Here is a 26,419-nt window from a genome sequence, read left to right on the forward strand (position 1 = left end):
TCAATCTGCCTTTCACTAATGTGCTGTCCCAGCACAGGTGTGGACTCACATCTACTCTGGGAACAGCCAGTTCAGTGTAATAGGACACATTTTCCTGCTCCGTCCCAGCCCCACTCTGCTAAAAGTGCAACAAAGACAGGGCTGTACACTCCAATGGTGCACTGCTCCCAACGAGGGCCCAGCCGCAAAAGTCACTGAGGTGGAACAGACATAGTTGACTGGTCTCATCCGCTGAAGAGTTATGTGCACCACAGGGCAGCAGAATGACTATATCTGACAGCGTTAGAACCCCTATCTAGGTTGTCCAAACTGGGGACATTGTAGGGACAGCAGGAGACTCAAGCATTGAATCAGTAAGCCCCGTCAAATCTGTTGCCTCCGGATGCAGGCAATGGGGCACCTTCTCTTCCTTTGCACATCTGAAAATAGGGAAAAGAGAGGGAACTCCAGGCCAATGCTTGCTAGCAAAGGTGGCCCAAAGTGGGAAATTCCGAATCCCTTTTGCTTAGCTGGATGGCCCCACCCAGGTGGCGGTCACTACTAAAGCACCGCAGAGAACCTGAGAAACCCATCAACTCAATACAGTGTAAGAACATGGGGCCTGATTTTCACACAGCTCTGCCCCTGTCATTTTGAGGGCCTGACTACCACAACCTCCCATGGAGGATTGGTTATCATGACTGCTTCTGCCTGGAGGCAATGATCCTCGCCCCTGTGTCAAATGACTCTCCCGGTTTTTGCCTTCTCGGAGTCCACCATCTATATCTAGGTGCTCACTAACCCGATTCACAATCATAACCATGGCATCATCTAATGCAAAAGTGCCCAAATTTCTACCATGAAAGGGGATATCCATGTTCTACTACACAAATTCAGAAAATAGATATCAACCTAGATACAAGACTTCAGCAAATCGGCCTTGGACTTGGATCACCAATTCCAATGAACTGAAACACGTCAGGACCAGGTTGGAAATGTTTTCGCCACCACTGCCTTTGAGCAACACAGAATGTCACAAATGCTGTCCTCCCTCACAATGGGACAACAGGATCTCATGGATAAGATAGATGACATTGAAAACCAATCCTGGAGATATTATATCCTCACCAGAGCCATCTCATCCGAGGTCACCAGCAAAGATCTTGAGACATATTTACGGGTACTCTTCAAACAGATCCTGCAAGACCCAACCTCAGAGACCTTGCAGTTGGACCACACACATCAAGTCTTTTCTCCCTTCCAACAACATCGCAAGCCAGCCCCAGATGTATCATCGAAAGTTAATTTCTTCAAAAAAAGGAAGCCAGCATGACTGCAGCTTGCAAACAATAACCGCCGTCATTGATAGCTGACACATTATTTTTCAAGATGTCTCCTCTCATACTCTTTCACGCTGTAGAGACTTCAAAGATGTCAAGGTGAGCTTATGGCAAGAGAGCATGCCATACCGCCGGAGATTTCCCTTCCGCTTGCACTTCACTTATAAAGGCTCAGCACATGTAGTGAAAGAGGTGCAGGAGGCGAAAAGAATAGTAGGTCTCACAAATTATAATGCTGCCCCACATGCCAATGTTGAAACATGTAAATTTGGAATCTGAGTTAATAAACTTAATGGAGAAATCAGAGTAAGTCTACACATTAGTTTGGAGGTGAATGTGCCAGTGGCCTAGCAAGGAGCTATCTGAAGTGGGTTGTGTAACATAGGGTTCCCCAATCCTGATGCACACTGGTCAAGCTTGATTTTGTTGCGTGAGAAGCACTCGAACGTCAGCACGGGGCTCCAAGCACATCCCAATCTCAGGTGCAGGAAGGTGGGTCAGTCAATCCCTTTTACAGTTCTGGCATCATGACATTGCCGACGCGTTTCGAATCTAGCATTCTTCTTCATGGGCTAATGATGGCAGAAAAAGCACAAACCAGGTGGTGTATCCATTTATGCACGATAGCGCGCCTTCTTGCAGTCTGGAAGATTGCATCCACCTAAAACATAGGGTTTCCTAAGATGTGTATACTCAATTCTAGCACGTTTATCCCTCCATAAAAATTTTGAAGTGAGAAGGTCAATCTCATGAAAAAAGGACGAAGAGAGCTTTGTAGGTAGCATGGAAGATAACAAATTATTAATCAGGGTTATTATCATCTTGAGAGTTTGAAGTCTTCCCCACCAGGAGATATATTTCGGGGAACAGGAGGCCAAAAGGTCTTTAACTTCAGTTATGCCATGAGATTCATTGTAAGCAATAGTATCAATAAGGTCTTTACAAAACCATACTCCTAAGTATGTAAGACAAGTCGATTGCCACTTAAATCCCAAGTCGCCCATATGAGAAGGGAAGCACATTGAATTAAGAGGAAACATTTCTGTCTTCTCTTTATTTAAAGTATATCCTGAGACACGTGAGAACTCTTTAATCATAGAGGAGATAGCCGGTAATGCAGCATCAATTTCCTTTTAGAAAATAAGGACATCATCCACATATGCAGCAGTTTTGAGCCTATTTGGTCCAAACCTAAAACCTTTAATAGCATGATTTAAATTGAGTAAACGGAGAAGCGGGTCTATATATAATAAATAGAGAAGGGGAGACAACGGACACCCTTGTCTGGTACCCTGACATAAATGAAAAAAAAGCTGTAGCACCATTGATTCTAATATAAGCTTTGGGTTGCACAAATAGGGACATCACCATATTAAGAAAGGAATCCCCTAAATTATGTGATTGAAGCACTGCTTGTAAAAAAGGCCAATCAACTTTGTCGAAAGCCTTCTCAGCGTCAAGAGCAATCGCAGCCGAAGGAGAAATAGAGAGTTTAGCTTTCTCCAGGTTATGACAAAAGGTTAAGATATTATCTCTAGCAAGTCTCCCTTTTACAAAACCAGTCTGGGAATCATTCATAAGACTAGGGATATGACCCTCTAAACATTTAGCCAAGATTTAGGCAACATTTTTGCTTCCATATTTAATAATGAAATTGGACGAAAAAACTTAGGATCAGAATGATCCTTACCTTCTTTTGGAATTACGACAATAGTAGCCTCAGCAGCCGAACCCGAAACCTTACCATTGAGGCCAAAACTATCAAAGACTTCTTTAAGATATCTTAATATTGAGGTTGGAAATGTTTTATTGAAAGCAATCGGGATCCCATCAGGACCCGGATTGATTGGCTTTAATAGCTTGAATTATCATTTCAGATTCAATCGGCTATCAATCAATATTCAGGGCATATATATTCATGACATATAAGTCATCAGAACCATTGGACAAGTGAGAAAGTAACCATCTACCTTCAGTGTCATGTTCAGCAGTAACAAAAGATAGGATGGAATTTTTGTAGATCAAAGTCATGACCCCATTCTTTTTACCAAAGGCTTCAGAGCAAGCGACATCAAAAACCCACTCTTTCTGCAAAAGCAAAGCTTCCTTAAAGGCTATTTTAGTCTCCTAAAGTAAAATAATATCACCAACACATTTTTACAATAATCAAGGATCTTGGCCCTCTTAACAGGACGGTTAAACCCACTAACATTGAGAGAGACAACATTTAAACCATTCAAAGACATACAGAACATAAGATAGATAAGGACAACAGATACAGAAACAAAATGTAAAAAAATCAATAAATCCTTAAGTATAAAGACAGAAGGGCAAAGAAATTGTAAACAACACAAGGTACCAGAGGGTCTCAAGAAAAGGCGCCCAGGAGTGTAAAGAAGTTACCCAAGACACCCGCACCACTAAATTGATGTGGCACAGGAGATTCTCAAAGGATGAGGAAATTACCCATCAGTCACCATTCGGATCCGCCCTTCATCATTTGGGATTTTATCCGAACCACCCGTCTGAGAAAAACTGTGCCACACTCAGAGGTCAACCCGGTGGTAAGGGGGTCCTTCAGAAGGTATAGACACTAACAGTGTGGTCTACCACTCGATGTTAATGAGTGGACAAAGGTATGGGACTGGGGTGTGCAGTGCAAGAAAAAAGTGAGTGAGAAAAGAAACCAAGACAAAAGAGTGTGTTAAAATTGGTTTAGAAAAAGCACAAGATAATATTTATTCTATGTGTGCCTTAAATACCAAGATTAAAAATATGTGCAACCTTAAGCAGTCTGGTTATGTAGACTGCCTGAGGTAAGGGTGGTCAACATGTTTCTGCAATATGGGGACTACTACGTCCTTGCATTCATCAGGACCAGAACTAAACAATTAGAGCTACTGCACAACGTGAAAATAATAATAAGTGAAGTGGAAAAAGTGACACAAGGAAATCTAAAACAAGTGCTCGCAGTCACCTGAATAATCCGAGTGCCCTTACAGTCTGTGTCGATCACTGTGGAAAGAAAAGAGGTAAGGGGTATGGGTATAACTATCAATATCTCATGGGCTATGAAATAAGTCCATTGGCTATGGATCAATCTTAAAATCACACTCACGGAGTTGATCTAAGCGCTCTTAATATTAATAGAGCCAGATGTTATACATTTGGAAAGAGACTTCATTTGCCAAATGTCTGAGGGACCCCCTTACCACCGGGTTGACCTCTGAGTGTGGCACAGTTTTTCTCAGACGGGTGGTTCGGATAAAATCCCAAATGATGAAGGGCGGATCCGAATGGTGACTGATGGGTAATTTCCTCATCCTTTGAGAATCTCCTGTGCCGCATCAATTTAGTGGTGCGGGTGTCTTGGGTAACTTCTTTACACTCCTAGGCGCCTTTTCTTGAGACCCTCTGGTACCTTGTGTTGTTTATAGGTTCTCTGGGGATTGTATCCAGAACGTGGTCTATAAATCTCCCCGAGGTCCTCTCCCACCGTAGTGTTTTTGTTGTTTAGTGCAGTTTTTTAACTGCGGACCTCTTTTTCCTACGAATTGAGTATTTCGTAGTAGTAGTTCATCACGCAATAGTGGTTTGAACTTTTATGTCACTCTAAATTACAGTGTGTACTTGTGACAGGACACTTTCTAGAGTCATGGCCGAAAACCACAGTTTATCGTTCTCCGATGCAGACCTTCTGGCAGCACTTGCTGAACATCCTGATTTGACAGAATTGTCTGTTTCTGTCGTCACCATGAGCGAGGATGAGTGGGGTAAACTGCTGGGCTTGAAAAAATCCCAAACTAGGACAGCCTTACATGGCACAATCATGGCCCAATATTTGCGCAATGATTGTGCTCCAACAGGACTAATAGTGACCAATGCACCCAGGTTGTTTTTAAATGATAAGGAGTTTTTGAAAAACTGGGCCCTTATAGCCTGGAGGTGTATCAGAGACTGGTTGATTCTTATCATCCAAACCTCCAAACGCATAGCTGATGCCATACTTATAGAGATCCAAATCCTTGAATCTAAAATCAAGACCACTATAGCTCCCAAGGTCTTCACTAAAAACTTAGATGACTCCAATAAAAACAACAGAGATTTCAGAGCGCATACACTAACGGTTAAGATGGATAAATTCAGGAAAGACCTTGAAAAGTTTAAATTTGAGAGAGTGTATCCATACTCAAGTGATACCTACACCCCCCCAGACTTCAGTACCACTGGCCGTAGAAAGGGTTCATCGTACAGCACATCGAGTTCCGGTGACAACTCCTCAGGGAGTGATACCAGCAGTGATAATTCCAACACACGAGGTCGAGGACAGGGCAAAAGAAACTTTAGGAATAACTGGAGGGGCAACCAGCCACAACAATGGTGGCCACCTAATCCTTGGCAGTTTGGCGGCATGCATCCTTTCTTTCCACCGCAGCAACCGGGTCCTTTCCAACAGCCTATGGGACCGAATATGACGAACTTCCCTGGGAATTTTCCAACAAATAACTTCAACGGGCAGCCTTTTTTAGGGTTTGGCCGGGGAAGATCACGGGGGAGAAGAAGAGGAAACACACAACCTCAGGTTCACTTCAGCCCCCCATCAACCTCAACGGAAGGGAGGATACTGAGGAGCAACACGTCCAAGAACAAGGAAGCCGGACAGAGCAGTGCAGCCCCAGTATAGTTATGAACTTGAGTAGACATACTCTGACTCCCACTGAGGAAGAAGCCCTTAACAAAGGATTGGGCTTTGTGCCTACCCACATAATGATGAGTTTGAAACCCGCTTGGAGATTGCAAGGTTTCTGAGGAAGATTAGACTGCATTTCTTCTTCGCTGAAAAAGAATCCTCCTTACATAGTGAGGATGACATCAATACAGGACTGAAATGCAAGTCAACTTTTACTCCTCCTACTCATTTAATGCCTCCCCAAGTCTTGGCCTATGAGCAGGCACTTGAGAAAGAGATGGATGACCTCTTTACTGCCAAACATAAACAGGCGCATGCATCAATCTCGGCATTTGCGATTCCTTAATTGCGATTTTTAAGGAATCGCAATTAAGGAATCTCAAATGCCTATGCATCAAGAAATCGCTAAATAAATTGCGATTCCTTAGAATTCCTTATTTGCGATTAGCATTTTGCGAATCGCAATTAAGGAATCCCTTCCCATTCATTCCTATGGGCCTAGAGGCCCATAGGAATGAATGGGAAGACAATCTCAATTTGCGATTCGCAATTAGCTAATCGCAAATTGAGATTGCGATTTCAAGGGTGCAAGGGTGTCCAAAGGACACCCTGTTGCACCCCTGAAATCAAACAATGCAGATATGTTGTGTACACACATGCCCTAAGGGCATGTGTGTGCACAACATGAAAGTTAAAAATATGAATAAAATTGCATATTTCTAACTTTTCGCAAAATTACCATGAGGTCCAACCTCATGGTAATTTTTTCTCTCTAATTGCGAAATCGCAATTTTTTTAAGTTTCATGCATTGCTTTTAAGGAATCGCAAAATTGCGATTCCTTAAAAGCAATCGCACTTTAAAAAATCGCTAAAATAGCGATTTCTTCACTTTTACGTTGATGCATCCCAAATAGTGATTTGGGAATCGCAAACGGCCGAATTTTGCGATTCGCACCGTTTGCGATTCCCAAATCGCTTGATGCATGTGCCTGAAAGTTTTTTACAACTTGCCCAAACCATACCATCTAGCACTCAAATCTCTGACTGAGAATAAGGACCTAACAATAAAACCAGCCGACAAGGGTGGGTCGATTGTCATACTGGACACTGAAGTGTATCGAGCTGAGTGTCTCAGACAACTGAACATGAGAAATGCCTACTCTCCTTTGAACTATGATCCTACTGACGAACTGAAATGGAACATCAAAATACTGGTTGAAGAAGCCTCCTCGGAGGGATGGATTACACCAGCCGAAGCCATGTACCTATGCACAGAACACCCGAAGATGCCATACTTCTACACCTTACCAAAGGTTCATAAAGAGCAACGACCGCCTCCAGGACGCCCCATAATTTCTGGGATAGGATCAGCCCTGGAATCCCTCTCCACCTTTGTGGATCACTTTTTAAGACCGATGGTGCAGGAAATGCCCACCTATCTCAAGGACACCACGGATTTGTTGAGACTAATACCTGACATCGAATTTGATATGGATACTGACCTCTTAGTCTCTTTTGACGTAGAGGCACTCTATACCTCCATCCCTCAGGATGAGACATTGGACGTTGTGCACCAACTACTTGACTCCAGGGAAATGAACAGCATCACTCCTGTCCAATTTATAATGGCCTGTGCTACTTTGGCCATGAAACAACATTTTTTTCAATTCGAAGAACAGGTTTATTTACAAACATCTGGTACCAGCATGGGGAGCGTTTATGCCCCCAGCTTAGCAAATCTATACGTTCATTCATTCGAACAAAATCATGTATTGAATGACCTGAATCCCTTCATCAATAACCTTAAGACCTGGAAAAGGTATATCGATGACGTCTTTGTTGTGTGGAGAGGTTCGAGCGATAGTTGTTTGGATTTCTTGGGTTGGCTGAACAGCAGAAATAACCATCTCAAGTTCACCATCGAAATCGGTCGACATGAATTGGCTTTTCTTGATCTTTTAATCACTGCTAGACCAGAGGGCTTGCAAACTGAGCTTTACAGGAAGCCCACTGCCAGGAACTCTTTGCTACTTTTCGACAGTAACCACCCGAAAGCACTGAAGGAGAGCCTCCCCTTCAGCCAGTTCCAACGGGTTCATAGGAACTGCTCAACAAAGGCAGCTTTCAAGAAACATTCCAATGAATTGAGCACGCAGCTGGTTGCCCGCAAATACCCCCCCAGACTTGTGCAAAGGTCCATGAAAAGGGCAATGAACAACAATCGTGAAGCTCTGCTGGAACCTAGGCCCCCCAAGGCTACTCTGGATCGCCTCACCTTTGTTCATACTTTTGGGAGCATGGTCAAGAAACACTGGCCAATACTAAATTCGGGACGTCTAACTCTTCCTCGCCCCCTGGTCTCTTTTAAGAGGGGCCCAAATCTTAGAGGTAGACTGGTGCACACCAGACCACGTGAAGATCTACCAAGAGCCATAGGTTCACTGTGGAATCTCCCTCCTGTTCAGGGACACCACCCCTGTGGCAATTGTCAGGTGTGTGCACAGACTACAAAATCATTGGAGATTGATATTGGCACCTCAAGACCCTGGAAGCAGATCAAATTTACTAACTGCAACAGCGATCATGTGATCTATCTAATTACCTGCCCCTGTGGCCATAAGTATGTGGGCATGACCACACGGTAGGTCCGCATACGGATATCGGAACATAAGAGTACCATCCGCTGTGCCAGACAAGCCACAAAACTAACTGCTCATTTTTTGGAGGCTAAACATCTAGCCACTGAATTTCAGTGGACTGTCTTGGAACAACCTTTTATTCCAACACATACAGCAGATGTGGCCAAGTACCTAATGAAAAAAGAGCGAAGATGGGTACTAAAACTTAAGACACATAAAAAGGGTTTAAACGATGATATCCCTTGGTCCACACTATAGTCTCTCTCTCGATATCACCAGGCCATTAAACATCTTGTTACTATTTGGATCTACTGCCACTGATATACCAAGACTAGCAGTAGGATATATACATCTGTCCGCTTTCATATATAAACACACTGGCCCTATACAGTATACCTTAAATGGCTTGTTCATTATACTGTATGTGACACTCTCACTCGATATGTTAATCTGGTGCTCTGCATTATAACATCCAATTCAAAGTCATTACAGCTAGACTTGATAATATATTAGTTGATCGGAGATACACCTCCATGAGGGTTCCACATCTGTCCACCTATATTGTTGACACCTACGTGACAACGCACTATGCAGCTATTCCTGTCTTGACAGGGCAGTTTTGTTGTGTACATCAAATATGGCGGTCTTTACCATAATATTTGTAATTTGCCAGCAATAGCGATATGGGATTTAACTGTGGTCCGTTTAGCATTTTTTCCTCATTTTACCTTGCTCTGGATGCGCTCGTTGTTGTTTACGTTTACCTCGTTTCCCCTCGTGGGTGGCCAATGACCAATTGTTGGTCTAGGGCTGGGTAGCCAATGAGCGCGCATTTTGCATTCTTGACATCAACTGAACCAATGACATTGCGCGTTTAAGCGCCCCACGTGATTACGTGACCAATCGCGTGTTATAATCAGTCTCGCGCCTGCCGTCCGGTACCTCCCCAGTCGGCCAGGACGCCGGCCCCGGAGTACCGACGGAAAGGTAAGACGAGCCCCTTCGTTTTTCGCTATGCTGCTTCATCCCGGCACGAGTTCTGTGGATGCGGCGGAGTCCTTACTCCGTTACTTTAGGGAATGGCATCATTAACTAAAGATGCAAGTCCCATTGAAAACCGGCTATCGACAGTGAGAAGTGTTCTGTTTCTTCTTGTGCATACTGTAATCGACATGTGTTTCACATGTTTTTTTTTAGAGCGGTGCTTCATCTTCCCCTGAGCCGCTGCCAGGTGGGGTGAGGCCAGTCTACCTTACAGATCAAGGTAAGGACTGAACGGCATTTGGCAAATGAAGTCTCTTTCCAAATGTATAACATCTGGCTCTATTAATATTAAGAGCGCTTAGATCAACTCCGTGAGTGTGATTTTAAGATTGATCCATAGCCAATGGACTTATTTCATAGCCCATGAGATATTGATAGTTATACCCATACCCCTTACCTCTTTTCTTTCCACAGTGATCGACACAGACTGTAAGGGCACTCGGATTATTCAGGTGACTGCGAGCACTTGTTTTAGATTTCCTTGTGTCACTTTTTCCACTTCACTTATTATTATTTTCACGTTGTGCAGTAGCTCTAATTGTTTAGTTCTGGTCCTGATGAATGCAAGGACGTAGTAGTCCCCATATTGCAGAAACATGTTGACCACCCTTACCTCAGGCAGTCTACATAACCAGACTGCTTAAGGTTGCACATATTTTTAATCTTGGTATTTAAGGCACATATAGAATAAATATTATCTTGTGCTTTTTCTAAACCAATTTTAACACACTCTTTTGTCTTGGTTTCTTTTATCACTCACTTTTTTCTTGCACTGCACACCCCAGTCCCATACCTTTGTCCACTCATTAACATCGAGTGGTAGACCACACTGTTAGTGTCTATACCTTCTGAGGGACCCCCTTACCACCGGGTTGACCTCTGAGTGTGGCACAGTTTTTCTCAGACGGGTGGTTCGGATAAAATCCCAAATGATGAAGGGCGGATCCGAATGGTGACTGATGGGTAATTTCCTCATCCTTTGAGAATCTCCTGTGCCGCATCAATTTAGTGGTGCGGGTGTCTTGGGTAACTTCTTTACACTCCTGGGCGCCTTTTCTTGAGACCCTCTGGTACCTTGTGTTGTTTATAGGTTCTTTGGGGATTGTATCCAGAACGTGTTCTATAAATCTCCCCGAGATCCTCTCCCACCGTAGTGTTTTTGTTGCAAAGAAATTGTAAGCCACACATTGAAGCAAGAATGCCCAGAGAAGTAGAAGAAGGAAAAGGAAAAAGAGAAGGTAAGACTAGTAAAAGGAAAATAATGAAGAAGAGAACTCCAAAGAAGAAATGATCACAAAAAAGAAGTACCCCACCAGAGACTGTCTATCGTAGACATATTGCATGGGGGGGGAAACATGGAGGAGCAACCACATAGACCAGCAAACACAATGTAGACCACGCAACACTATAAATGTCATTATTAATATCTTCTTTAAGCTGCAGAACAAATAAATAGACATTTGCACTTGCTGTACTATTAAAAATTAATCATTCAGAATAAATAGAACAAAATCCAGGCAAAAAATACATCTCATATTCGCAAAGCGAAGAACCTACACTTCAGATATGAATAGAAGCAAGATGAAACAACATTAGGTAAATATAGAAAAGAAGTATTATAAATAATATACATAATCCTGTAAGATATAAACATATATAAATCAATAACAATTGGTATAGTATAAATATTAAAATGAACTATATAAATATATCATATGTGATGGGTATCCACAAACATCATCATGTCCTAGTATAAATTCATATAAATATCTATATAAAGAACAAAAGAATATTAGTCAATATAAATATATCAATAGCAGTTTAAGGCATTATGGGAACTAAAGGGAGGTGCAATTGATTACAATTTAACCCCTTCGATGCTCATGATGAGCTCAGCTCGTCATGAGGTACACCTCTTGTGTGCTCATGACGAGCTGAGCTTGTCATACTAGAGTATAAATATAATAAGATAAAAAAAATATTTAATACCTGAAATCCATAAGGAATGAAAAACAAAGAATCGAGAGATTAAATAAGTTAATATTTATGAAAGTAAGCATGCAGATTGACGACATAAATAAACAGAAAAATGAACAGCAACATAAGACTCAAATATAAAATTAGAAGAAGAGAGGACGAACAAGTCAGACTGAAATTAGGAAAAGGAAACATATAAAATAAATACAGGAGTGCAGGTCACAGAGAAAGAGTACAGAAAAATAGGAATGGTATTCATCTGCAACATATATCAAGGGAGATTTCATCATCAAATAAGAAAAAGAAATTCCATAAAAAGGTAAAATAGCAAGTAAAACATAAGCAATGTAAACAGAAGCCAAAAATCCAGGCGATGCGAGGAGAGATAGATGGATAGAAACAACAAGGACATGCAGTCAATAACAAAATAACACATAAAAATACTAACATATTGAAAGTGACGACAAGAGGAGCATTCATCCAGATAAAATAAACCATAAAACCTCTGAGAAAAAAATAAATTAAGAAATATTAATAAGACATATCACCAAGTTCAATAGTGTGTAATTATACTAGCAAAAGGGAATCCAGATGTAAAATAATAGACTATACTTGTGGAAAGGCAGAAAAGCCATAGAGTAAACTTTACTGACATTGAAAGGCATCAGGGATTAGACGTGCCAGGAAGAGATTCAGATCCCATCTGGGATTCAGACTGATTATCCAAAAAAGTGGAAAGATCTGAAGGTTCATAAAAGATCTGGGTGCGACCTCTGTGAGTTATTCTGAACCGTGCTGGACCTGCAAAGGAGAATGGAATGTACATCTCTATAAGTCTACTGCGCAGATTCAGAAAGCCTTTCCGACGGATAACAGTGTCTCTGGCAAAATCTTGTGATATAGTTATTCTATTGCCTTCCCGGTCCAAAGTTTTAATTTTCTTCATCTGAGCTAAAATTTGTTTAGTATGTTGATGACCGAGGGGTTTGAAAATCACTGGTCGAGGAGAAGCCAAGGATTTGTTTTTAAACGTGGGCACTCTACGTGCACGTTCTATTTCATAGTCCTTTTGAAATGAAATGTTAAGCACATTAGGAATCCAGGATAGCAAGAAATCTGACATAGATGGAGCAGCCTTTTCACAGTCTTCTGGTAGTCCAAAAATGCGCAGGTAACTCCTACGATCCCTGTCTTCCTGTTCCATGAGGTCTATCCATAGTGAAAGCAAGGACCGCTCCATATTTTGCACACGCTTATTTTGCCTTACCGTAGAATCTTAAACAGAGCCTATTCGTTTTTCTGCACTGGAAACACGTGGCGAGAGGTTTTAAAGATCATTCCGGATGGCCGCTACCTTAACCTGAAGTAATTCTGTGTTTGATAGTGTCCAAGGTTGCAGCGGAATCCTGGTTGCCCTTAGCTGGTATCTCTGGCATGTGGGAAGTTTGTTTAGGATGCTTCAGATTCCCTTTAGAGTCTCTGTCTTTGGAGGTAATGCCCATGCCGTCTGCCATTGGGACAGACACCGTTGAAGAACTAGTTCACAAAAGTAGTGTAGCTTTGCACCGCAGCCCTCAAACCAAAACAGACAACAGCGTTACTCCGTTCCTTACAAGACAGTCAGCTAGATCTGAAGCACTAGTTAGGTATTATGGATCTAAAGGTTCCTGTTAGCAAACACCACAATGTGCTTAGATCAGTATTAGCAGTAGCATTCCAATACACAACCTCACTCTTTCAATGAGATGTCTAATATAAAGCAGGCAATACTTTTAACTGCAGAATGAAAATACCTTGCAGTAGCCCATGTAGGAAAGGGAGATTATAAATATGCCAACAATCACCAGGAAGATGAGGTCTCCATGATGGCTGCCATTTTATCAGTGAAATCCCTGGTGAATGAGCGCTGTCCTGACAGGCATACCAAAAGCTCTAATATTGTGCATACCAGCAGTTAGGCTTGAACTAGAGCAAGACGTTGAGGTAGAGCCAAGTAACAATTAGGCCACAGGTTAAATCTTATGTTTGCCGAAAATATTTAGACAGAAATCACCTCTTCTTATGTCCAAGATGCGCAGAAACTACATTCCAGCTAGAGAATCGCACTGCAAAGGAAGGTATGCATAGCGCTGCCACAATACCTGGTGAACAGTAGATAATATATGAGGAACCTGGGAGAACAGACCAAAATTGTCAATCAGTCAGTCCAAGTGTCGATTAAGCTTCTGTAATAGCTGCCATTTTGAGAAGTCAGCCTGAGGAGACAATCGCCATGATACTCGAAGTTACAGGAATCAGGTAAAATCGTCCAAAATCACACCAATGGCTCCTGATACATTCCGCCAACAATTACAGCAGTGTGGTGAACACAAAGTCACCTGAATAACATATTAATTGTCCAGTAGTGTCGGCGGTCAGCCGGAGCTCAAAGTAGTGCGGCCATCTTGGCTGTGCGCTAAGCCACGCCCCCACAATATTGTGTCAGTGATCCACCCCTTGTGTTACTTGTTTCAACTCTTGTTAAAAATGTGTTTTATTTGAATGTGAAGAACCACAGGCCATACAAAGTTTCATCAGCAGTCACCTTTGTATATTTATTATTCACATTACCTAGTACACAGAAGTCACAGTGCTAGATTTTAAGCAATTTCTCTCTCTCTGGACTATTTTATATCTCCTTAAAGAAATAATGGAAAGGGGCGACCACTCGGTCCCCCCGAACGTATGGCTGGGTGCCCCGATCCCCCCGGGAAGCCATTTTGGGCGGGGGGCGTGGCTCAGCTGGTATGCCCGAAGCAGCGTAGCTGGGGCGCGCCTTTTCCCGCCCAAGAGGGGTTGTCCTAGACACCTACACCGAAGACCACGCCCAGTAGGCGTACTAGAAGGAGGTTACACGCCCTCCCGCAGAAGAATAAATGGAGCGGGTATCCAAAGGAGCGCCCTCTTGTTCCTGTGCTCTGAAGGCAGCACCCACTCGTTGCTCGTGAGCCCTCGACGGAACAAGCAGCAATTTTGAGAACTTGTAATCTTGTTGTTTCTCTTTCAGTTATTTGGATTTCGAAGAGTCCAGGACCTCGTTGATCGACTAAGAGCGGAATACTCGAAACCATGGCTGGCAAGAAAGCGGGAAGGGTTCCGAGACGGATAAGGTGTTACGCCTATTGTCGAACCGGATGGCGTGCATGGACCGGAAACTCGAACAAGTCCAATCGATCGGTAGAGGTTTGACGGAGGTCAAAAAACAGCTGGCTGCACTGAGCAACCCGGGTCATCCTAAGAAGGTAATAGGCCCGGCCTTGCCGGGAGTCATCCCCGGGGGTAGAGGGAAACGGGTCAAGAAGAGGGCGGTTTCGGGGGAGGTGCCGGTTCCAGAGGTACCCCCAGTCGCCCCCCTCATGCCGGCAGACAACCCAGTACCAAACCCAGATATAGGTCAGCCGATCCCGGTTGTGGTTACTACCCCTAATGATGAGGAAATGCCTCCCGAATTGGCCATCCAGTTGGCAGCATGGCTCAAGAAAAAGGCAGGGGGCGCAGTGGCCCCTGGAGACCCGGCTGAAGAGGCCAGAATACTAATCGAGCAATTGCGGCAGTCGAGAGATGTCGCAAAGGCGAATGTTCCTCTTGTTCCCCCACAGGTGGCACCGGTAGGACCTGCAGTTGGTCTCGAGAAGACGGCGGGAACAACGGCCGAACCGGGTAAGCTCGCATTGCCAATGGCGGGGGAGGGTTCAATACCCTCGAGGCGGGAGAAGGTGGCACAGCACATCCCTATGGCCACGAAAGAGTCACCCGAGCGTCTGGCGCGCCAAGATGGCGGAATTTAGGGTGGATGAGACAGTAACGAACTGGGTTAAGGCCTTTTCTATATTTACTGCAGTTATGGGGGAACGTAAACCCGAGGTGATGACTGAGTTGACTTGTTATCAAAATCGTATTATGGATTTTTATTCAATGTATGAGGGGGAGGAATGGAAAGGTTATGACATGAAATTCCGGAAAGCGAAAGAATATGATGCTACTTTGACTTGGGATTGCCTGGACTCGGTGTCATGGCACAAGCAGCTCCTGCCAGGGGCGGCAGGTACGTCCTCGCCAGGCGAGAGTGGGTCAGGAGTCGTCCGTCAAAAGCCTGCGGTGCCCTTTCGAGCAGGCGCCGGTGGGGATTACCAGCCTAAGACCGGCGGGAATGGCGGCAAGCGGGGGGTCTGTTGGGGCTTCACTCGAGGCAACTGTAACAGACCGCAGGGAACATGTAGGTTCAAGCATGTGTGTGCGGGCTGTGGGAATTCCTCACACCCGGAAAATTCATGTAGATCTAAAAATAGCGGGACGGGAAGAAAAGGAGGATCTAAGCAGGAGTGAGGTAGAACGTTGTGACCGATTGCCTACACCCGTGGATCTCATGGCTATGACTCCTTGGTTGTACAAATACCCTGATCATGTATCCGCTGGGGTGTTGAGGAAGGGATTCTTACATGGCTTCCACATCCCGGCGGGGGATTTTCGGGGGGACTCCTTTTGTAGAAACCAGTTATCGGTACAGCACAACCCAAGCGTGGCAGAGAAGAAAATAGCAAAAGAAGTCAGCTTAGGGCGAGTGGCTTGGCCGTTTCATCACCCGCCGGTGGCGGAGTTCATCTGTTCCCAGTTGGGGGTTGTCCCGAAGAAAGACCCAGGCCGTGGCCATGTTAAATCACCTGGGCCCCGGGGCGCTGATGGCGAAATCAGATATCGAATCGGCGTTCCGGTTGCTCCCGGTACACCCACAGGATCAGCGCTTGCTAGGTTTTGCATTTCAAGGGAGTTATTACATGGATAAATGCATGCCTATGGGTTGCTCCATTTCTTGTGCTTATTTTGAAATGTTCAGCTGTTTTTTAGAGTGGGCATTCACCGAGGCCACAGGGCATAAGCATGTTATGCACTATCTTGATGACTTCCTGTTCTTAGGAGTAGCCGGCGATACAAAATGTGCGCAGGCGCTGCACGACTTCTGCATCCTCATGAGGGAGTTTGGAGTCCCATTGGCACCAGGTAAGACGGTGGGACCATCTACTTCACTGGAGTTGCTGGGAATTGAGCTCGATTCTGTGGAGGGATGTTTCCGTTTACCGATGGAAAAAGTGGCCAAGTTTAGGGCTGCCTTGACGCAATGCCTGGGCAAGGAGAAAGTGACCCTGCACCAGTTACAACAAACAGTGGGTCAGCTTAACTTTGCTTTGAGGGTGATACCAATGGCCCGCCCCTTCTCACGCTCTATTGCACAAGCTATGGTTGGTCTCAAAGAGGGGCACCACCGTACGAGACTGTCGGCAGAGGTTTGCCAGGATGTGCGCATTTGGTTGGCATTTCTGGCGGACTTCAACGGTCGAGTTGTGTGGAACAAGCCGCCAGCGTCTTCAGAGGAACTAGGTCTGTTGACTGACTCAGCCGGGAGCGTGGGATTCGGCGCCATCTTAGGTAATCGATGGTCGGCGCAAACATGGCCGACGTGGTGGCATTCCAGCGGCCTCACAGGTAACATTGGGTTCTTGGAGTTATTCCCGATTTGGGTTGCTCTGATGGCATGGCCTGACGATTTCAGGGACCGCTCAGTGGTGTTTTGGTCTGATAATATGACTGTTGTCGAATGCATTAACCAACAGGCAGCACGCTGCAAATGGATCTTGAGATTGTTAAAAGAAGTTGTGCTGCTTTGCATGAGATTGAATGTACAGTTCAGGGCGAAACATGTGCCAGGCGTACTGAATCATGCAGCTGATGCACTCTCTCGTTCACATATGCAGGCGTTCAGGGGTTATCTACCTACAGCGGACCTGGTGGCGGCGCCATTCCCCGAAGCACTATGGCTAATCCGTGCCCCGAATTACAGGACCTCGTGGCAGCGAGCTTAGCCCCCAGGACAAGGAAGGCATACGAAGGAGCGTTTCGTTCCTATTGCACATTTTTGGGTCCCACAGGGAGTCAGAGCTGGGGTCAGGAGGAATCCTTCCTGGGGTTCCTGGTAGCGCTGCACAGAGAAGGCCGATCAGCGGCAACGGCCAGTAGGCATAGGGCGGCCATTTCATTCATGGCGCAAGTGCATGGCATAGAAGACCCAACGGGTTCCTTTTTAGTGAAAAAGGCCCTTCGCAGCTGGAAGCGCCTCGAGGGTCGCAAGCAGGCTTACACAGGTTGTCTCTACTCGTAGCGAAACTAGACGAGACGTGCTCCTCCCATTTCAAAGCAGTTCTGTTCCGGGCAGCGTTCGCATTAGCATTCCATGGGGCTATGCGGGTGAGCGAACTGGTCGCAAGAAATAAGACAGACGTTGAGGGAGGCTTGTGCAGGGATCACGTCCAAATTAGGGGTGATTCGAGGGTGGTCTCGATAGCCAGGTCCAAGACCGACCAGGGGGCTATGGGAAATAGTGTTGTTGTGCAGCGCGCGCGAGGGTCCCCCACATGCCCGATAAAGTGAATAGAGGAATACTTGGCACTAATGGCGGCTACATGGGGGGGGGAGTTTGCTAAGGCACAAGGATGGCACCCCACTGACGAGGTTTCAGTTCCAGAGGGTGCTAGCACTGACAATCGCTGCTGCGGGCATGGACCCGTGCGATTTTGGGACCCACTCCTTTAGGATAGGGGCTGCTACTGAGGCTACAGCCAGGGGTCAGAGTGCAGAGGAAGTGAAAAAGTTGGGACGATGGTCCTCGAATTGCTTCAAAAGGTATGTGCGATTGCACATGTTGTAAAGATCAATTGACATGCACTCACGCTTCTTGTCTTTTGTTTGAATTACAGTTTCGCGAGCCTGTCACGCGGGGCGGAATTTGCAGTCGACCCAGCACCAGGAGACCAGCGGTCAAGGATCACCGTCTGGAGGGAGAGTGGTATGGGTCGTGGGCCACTCATATGTGAGGCGCGCCGGGGACGTATTCAAAGCAGGTGACGCGACTCACACAGCTGGGGAATACGGGTACAGAATGGCCTTCCATGGGAGGGGCGGGCTCTGTTTTGACCAATTCGAATCATTTTTTGAGGGTCTTTTAGGGCGGCAAAGGTCACCGCCATCTGTAGTCATAGTACACCTGGGGGGCAATGACTTGGTGACACTGGGTAGACGAGTGTTGTTTGAACAAATTTTGTCTGCTGTTAGCTGGTTGGCTAAAAGAATCCCGGGGTGCACGATTGCCTGGTCCCACATGATCCCCAGGAAGGTATGGCGGGGGGGCCTTTCGGTGTCAGCACTGAACCATTCGGTGAAAAGGGTTAACAATAAAATTGGTAAGTTGCTTCGCTCTTCGCAGTTGCATAGCATTCCTCACGGGTGTATTCTGGGTGATCTCATGTATCTGAATGATGGGGTTCACCTGTCCAGGGAGGGGAATGATTTACTCATAGGAGACTTCATAGCATGGCTAAGGGGTTTGAGAAAGCATGACCTTTAGGAGGAGTAGGGGGGGCCGGATAGTCGGTCAACTATCCGGCCTGTGGCGGTAAGGTCATGATCGGTGAGCAGTAATTTCAAGGTCCCTAGAGGGGGGCGCCACCCAGAATGGATGGGAGCGCCCGGGGGGAGGCGGCCATTGGCCCCTCCCACGGGGAGGCGGCACCCACTAAGGATGGGTCGCCTAGGGGGAGATGGCCATAGGCCCCTCCCAGGGGGGGAGGTGGCTAGATGCCCCTCCTACTAATTTCCCGGGGGCCGGATATCCGCGATGGCGGATAGAGAGTGTGGGGATGGGGGGGAGTCCTTGCTGTCCTTCCTACAGATACCTCACACGGGAACTCGGACGACCTTTAAGATGGCGTCGAGTGGAAAGGGGGCCCCCACCACGACAAGGGAAGTTACAGTTGGCAACAAGGGTAGAGTCCTCTGCGCATGCGCCACTCACACCGTGAGGGCGAGAGTTTTGGTAGTAGGGATCTGACACCGGTTAAGACCTTGCCGTTGGCCCGTAATGCTAGGATGTACAATTTTAATTTAGAATGTATGCATTTGCAGGATGTTAGACTCGGCTAGGAAACCTTTGTATTAGAGATCTGTTAAGGTTATCCAAAGAACATGTCTTCATCGAAATGTATAAATGTAAAATTGTACATAATTATGAAAATGAAACTTTTATTTATGTTTTAAATTTTGTTTCATATTTTAATAAATACGGCCGGGAGGGTGACTCCCTCCCGCCTTCCAAAAGTTCAAACCTGTGTCCGACTTCTCCCATCCTTGGGGAATGTGTTGGGAGGGGGTGACGGGCATCCCGGCCATATGGAAAGGGGCGACCACTCGGTCCCCCCGAACGTATGGCTGGGTGCCCCGATCCCCCGGGAAGCCATTTTGGGCGGGGGCGTGGCTCAGCTGGTATGCCCGAAGCGGCGTAGCTGGGGCGCGCCTTTTCCCCCCAAGAGGGGTTGTCCTAGACACCTACAACGAAGATCACGCCCAGTAGGCCTACCGGAGGAGGGTACACGCCCTCCTGCAGAAGAATAAATGGAGCGGGAATCCGAAGAAGCGTCCTCTTGTTCCTGTGCTCTGAAGGCTGCACCCACTCGTTGCTCGTGAGCCCTCGACGGAACAAGCAGCAATTTTGCCTACCCACCAGCCCCTTATGGCAATGTTTGTTTTAAAATAAAGTTTTGCTGAGATAGGCCTTTTTTCCTTTTGTAGACAAGTAAATGAATGTTTAAGATAAGGATGAGACTTCTGCCTGTAGGATAATGTTTTTTCTTGGTAGGAGCGAGCAGTCGATGACACATCGAGACGATGTCAGAACTTTTCTTCCTTAGTAGGTAAACAACTGTCATATTTATGTTGGTCGGGCGGTAAGGTCATGATCGGTGAGCAGTAATTTCAAGGTCCCTAGAGGGGGGCGCCACCCAGAATGGATGGGAGCGCCCGGGGGGAGGCGGCCATTGGCCCCTCCCACGGGGAGGCGGCACCCACTAAGGATGGGTCGCCTAGGGGGAGACGGCCATAGGCCCCTCCCAGGGGGAGAGGCGGCTAGATGCCCCTCCTACTAATTTCCCGGGGGCCGGATATCCGCGACGGCGGATAGAGAGTGTGGGGATGGGGGGGAGTCCACGCTGTCCTTCCTACAGATACCTCACACAGGAACTCGGACGACCTTTAAGATGGCGTCGAGTGGAAAGGGGGCCCCCACCATGACAAGGGAAGTTACAGTTGGCAACGAGGGTAGAGTCCTCTGCGCATGCGCCACTCACACCGTGAGGGCGAGAGCTTTGGTAGTAGGGATCTGACACCGGTTAAGACCTTGCCGTTGGCCCGTAATGCTAGGATGTACAATTTTAATTTAGAATGTATGCATTTGCAGGATGTTAGACTCGGCTAGGAAACCTTTGTATTAGAGATCTGTTAAGGTTAGCCAAAGAACATGTCTTCATCGGAATGTATAAATGTAAAATTGTACATAATTATGAAAATGAAACTTTTATTTATGTTTTAAATTTTGTTTCATATTTTAATAAATACGGCCGGGAGGGTGACTCCCTCCCGCCTTCCAAAAGTTCAAATCTATGTCCGACTTCTCCCATCCTTGGGGATTGTGTTGGGAGGGGGTGACGGGCATCCCGGCCATACAATGTCTGCAGTCTCCAATAACTCAAATGCTGGATCGATGTTGTTGGGTATAGCTGTGCCTGGAGCTGGTGTGCCTACGGATTTAATTTACTCCACAGTCATCACTCATTCCTATGTAAGTATGACTATCTTTAGTCACTCCCAAAGTTTGGGCTAATGGGTATCAGGGAGACTTATACTTCTCTGTCAACATGCTTATCAGCTTTGATCACCACTGGAAATGAGTGCAACATGTGGCTGGGCTTCAGATGAATTAAGTAAAGAGTCTGACTGAGTAGTTCTGTATCACCCTGTAAAATCAATACATCTAAGTGCCTTACAGCAATAGATATGTCAGCTAGGAAAACTGCAATAAATTGCCCTTACCTCGTAGATTAGGCAGAGGTGGCCACCAGCGAGGGCTATGGGATCACTAGTGTGTTTGAAATTACTGCATATGTGTGCCCTGAGGTACTGCTCTTCTCTCCCCTAACACACAGGTTATCATTGCAATTTTGATTGAATGTCATGTGCTAAGTATTAGCAAAAGTTATCCACTGTTGGACTTGACCCCGTCCTCGTTCAGACCCAAGCGCTGAGAGATTCTGCATATTTTTTAATGAGAAGTTTGGATCAGCTTCAGATGCCACTGTGCCTTCTTTTACCTCCCGACTATACATCTCAAGATAGTGAGTGCAGCAGAGTCATAACTTGCCCACATAGAACAGTATTCAGCAGTTTGGGACTCCCATTTATGGAGGGTAAAAGTAAAGACCATGCTAATATAAATAAATTTGCACCAGCTTCCCAGCATCATCGCACAGGAACACCTCTTCTCTTTCCTGCACCAGGTTCCAGAGGCACTGACAGGTCAGACTAGCTGGGCAGCATCTTTACCTAGACCCCAATACACCCCTGTGCAACACCTGGTAATTCATTAAATGACTAACAAGTACAAAAACCTCACTCTAGCCCTGATAGAACTACTCTAGCGACTATTACTATCCTCTAAGCTGTGCTACTTTCACACTAAAAAGCAAACTGCAAAAAGGAAAGAACAAGAAGACAAATCTTGTTAGACTATGAACGTACACTTTTGTTACTTGTCAAACTCACTCTTGTTTCTTTCCACTCAGAATGCTGTTAAAAGGGATGTCTTCAAGGAGCATTTCATCTGAAATTGAAAAGAAACCTCTAGGCTATTTTTGTCCCACTACACCAACTATGACCAACCTGCAGGCTCAATTGAATGTTCTGAGGCCTAAATACCTGTTCCATCAAAGTGTTCCTAGTTGTGCTCATGTGTAGATGAATTTTTCTTTGCATGCACATGATCATGTATTCCACTTAAATATTGCAGTAACATACAAATATTGGCATTATCAGCAGAAATGAAATGTCCTAATTTTCATCTTCACATTCAACAGGTCTATGAATCAAAATGTTATTTAAAATATGCTTTGACATTTGCCCCATTAGATAAAGTATCAATATATTTTAGAAGGAAAGAAGGGAAGTAAATGTGAGTGAAAGGGAATCTGTGGTGAATAATTCACGGAAGTGTAGTGAATGTAAAGAGCTTAAGGAAGCACCTTTGAGTATCTTAAAGTGAATGCCAATGCAATTGAAAATGTATTTGATTGATGGAATCACTTTTCTTTGGAGGATATATTTTGATTTTCATATAGCTACCAGCTCATAGCTTAAGCATACAAGAAAACAGCTTTTCTGGAAAAACTAATTTATTTTTTTAGTTGCTGTTTCATCATCATGTGTTGACAGCTGAAAAAAGTAATTTATCCATCTCTCTATATTACAGGAAAGCCTACATGTTCACATATTTAAGACAGTTCAAAGTAACACAAAAAACATGCTATATAAATGTACCCACCTGCTCAAAAGAATTTTTCTGAAACTCTTCAAAGCCAAAAATGTCCAAGATTCCTATTTCAAGTGTTTGGTCACTGAAAATAAATCACAATGAACACGGTCAATGGCTTCACATAGCAAAATAGTTTTAACTATCAATCAATACTATAGTATTTTTTCTATTTTACCATCAAATATGTATCCGCTGTAATACAGGAACAATTCAGATAGAAGTCGAGAGAGTATGCCCATTTAGAAACAATTTTGATAACCTATCTGGTTCCTTTATTGACTAAACCATCAATTGAATTTAGATTCCAAATGTTGTACTGTAAAAGTAGGGATATAAAGACTGTACTGATCATTATGAATTTCAGTATGGGTGGCTAAATAGTGAGATTTGAGGGATTCACAGAACTAACTTAAGACAAAATCATAAACTTACTACCATTTTGATATTCACAGAAGGCACTTACTCATTTTGGTATTCACAGAAGGCACTTACTCATTTCGGTATTCACAGAAGTTAGGAGTCCTAACTTTAGTACTCCTAAATGCCTTATGTGAATACGGAAAGTCTGAAAGTTAGGATTTTTACTACTCCTACATTGAGAGTTTTATGTCCATTTAATTTAACAAGATAAATCTCTGTTTGTGGTAGGAAAATTGGGAAAAGTGTAACAACATGTGAAAGTCTTTGAGTAAATTGCATGCATAAAAATTGCAATATAAATATGTTGTAGGACCCATGCTATCTCTCTCTTTTCTCTCTTTTCCTACTGGTAACAAAGGTTCTTTGCTGCAAATGTAATTAAAATGTGAAGAGGTCTTTTAAGGACCACCTAATGGTCTAATTGTTGTGTATTTAATGTTTTTTTGTTTAACTTCCGCATATCCAATGGGGTTGATTATGAGTGATCAGCATAATTCCTATCTCTAAGCAAATCCTATATTTTTGCAGGGGCTGGAGGTATGAGTTATGCATATTTTATTGCATCTGGTTAATACTGATTATGGCAAAGCCTGCACCACCAGTAATATTTTGGCTAGTCAAACGTAGGAGTTGAATGGAAAAAAACGTATTTTGTCTTTGTTGTGGTAAGTATCAAAATGTGCATGTTAGCTGACTTTACTGGGAAAAACTTGGAATAGATGCTATTTATCCTACCAAATATTTTTTAAATCCCAGGGTATAAGATTTCATCAAGTGCAGTAGATCACAAAGTCCAAAGCCATGAAGAAGAACTGCTTGATTTGGAGTCAATATTTTGTTATAGTGTTTACTGTTGTATTTTTTCTATCCCAGTGCACCTACTTAAAAGAAACACTGCAATAACTTTTTTAAAGTATTATTAATGATTTTGACGATTTGGAATATATTTTTGAATTTTTATATCTGAAATTACCAATGTCCAAAATGCATAATTATAGTTAAACAGTTAACTGTAAGTATACTCATGGCTAAATTATTAGGAAAAGAACATTGTGGACATGTAGTCATGATCAGATATTGCAGGAAACCCAAAAGCAGAAAATGCTGTGAAATCAGCAACAAATGATGTGTTCTGTTTATAGTGACAAAAGGCTTCAATGCCAGTAAATATATTGAGAAGAAATCACCTAAAAAGGAAAATGGTGGAAAGGTGAACAGGAGATTGGAATTCTAAGGAATTTCTTGTCACGCTTGTTATAAAAAATTTCTGAAATACATCACTTTGAGTAAATATGCATCATTTGTAAAAATGTACTTCAAAATGCACCTTGGGACAAAAATTAGGCATGGGGCGAAAGTTTAATTAAACTGGAGTAATTCGAGTAATTTCAGTAATTATCCATTACTTATGTAATGCAAAATTACATTACAACTCCAGCATGAGTAATGAAGAGTAGTTTGGGACATAAATCCTACTGCCAGAGCTCAAAAACAATAAACTAAGAGAGAGAGAGCAGCTGCTTGCTACCTTTGCTCATACCTTGTAGCATTTAGTACTATTTTCTTAGCACAAAATGCATCCTCTGGCCCACTTTGATCACATGGTGAATTTTGCACTAAGAAAATGCTGAATTACACTTCTCACACAATTGCATATGATTACAAGAAATGGTGTGGTAATTTACGAGTGAACCCTAGAGAGAATGATGTCAGATATGCTGACTGGTAGACTTGGCATCTTTTGTGTTTCCCCTGAATTTTTGCTTTCTGACCTCACAGTTTTGACTCTGTTTTTGCTCAATTATTGTCTCTATGCACTTTGTCACTGCTATTCAGTATTAAAGTGCAAGTTCTCCTGTTGTAAATTGTATTATGGATTGGTGTTTCCATGATTGGCATATTATTCACTTGGCAGTCCCTAATAAAGTGCAATGAGTGTGCCAGGGCCTGTAAATCAAATGCTGCTAGTGGGCTGCAGTACTGGATTGTACCACCCACACAAGCAGCCTGTAAATGTAACTCTGGCATGCCATTGCATAGCCAGTGTGCAGTCTGGGACTTTTTCTTACATGTCAGTCACCCCTAAGGTAGGCCAAAGGTACCCCTGTGGGAAGGTGCAGTGTATGTGAAAGGTAAGACATGCCCTGGTGTGTGTGGCATGTCCTGATAGTGAATTACTGCCAATTTCATGTTTCACTATTGCAAGACTACCTGTTCCCATAGGACAGAATGGGGAGTGTGTTTATAACATCTTATAAACATAACTGGCCCTGGGAACTAGGTAGAAAAATTAAGTTTAGTACGCCTGAACTCAGAATCTAAAGATGCATCTTTTAGTGCAGGTGATTTTTACATTCTGTGTTTGAAAATATCAATTTTAGAAAGTAGGTATTTTCTTGCTCAGCCATCCAGTAGGCCTCTACTTGGGTTGTAGATTGACTGTCTGGGTTTTCGATGACAGGGGCTGGGGAGGAGCTATGGCTCCAGATAGTGTAAGTGGGTCAGGAAAGGGCTGAATAGACCTGGGCTGCATTTAGAGTAGGGGGGGATTTCCTTTCACCTGAAGGGGCCTATTCTGCCTCTGACAATGTCGTCTCCACCTCCTGCAAGGAAGCCAAACCATAAAGGGCAGAACTGGTTCTTGCTGGGCACAGACACTCTCTGCCTGAGAGGACAAATGAGTTTGGGCTATAAATAGTGGAGCCCAAACCCCTAAACTTTAGAACTCTTTTGGACCAAGAAGACTGCCAAGAAGAAGAGCTGGGGAAGCTATGAGGAGGAACTACCACTTTGCTGACTGCTTTGCTGTGTTGGACTGCAGTGGCTGCTTCGGTCTTGAGCAGTGAAAGGACTGGACTGACCTTCTGCAAACTATTTTTGTGA

General features: G+C 44.3%; 1 protein-coding gene across 1 annotated transcript in view; it reads right to left on the reverse strand.

Moving 5' to 3' along the window:
• Nucleotides 1–26,419, reverse strand: part of MYO16 (myosin XVI) — a 2,821,299-nt gene that overhangs the window by 1,085,666 nt on the left and 1,709,214 nt on the right. Inside the window, exon 21 of the mRNA XM_086934162.1 lies at nt 23,126–23,198. Coding sequence (XP_086790288.1) covers nt 23,126–23,198 — 73 coding nt within the window. The remainder of the gene's footprint in view (nt 1–23,125; nt 23,199–26,419) is intronic.

The sequence above is a fragment of the Lissotriton vulgaris genome, chromosome 8, assembly GCF_964263255.1.
Source record: "Lissotriton vulgaris chromosome 8, aLisVul1.2, whole genome shotgun sequence".
Classification (NCBI taxonomy): Eukaryota; Metazoa; Chordata; class Amphibia; order Caudata; family Salamandridae; genus Lissotriton; species Lissotriton vulgaris.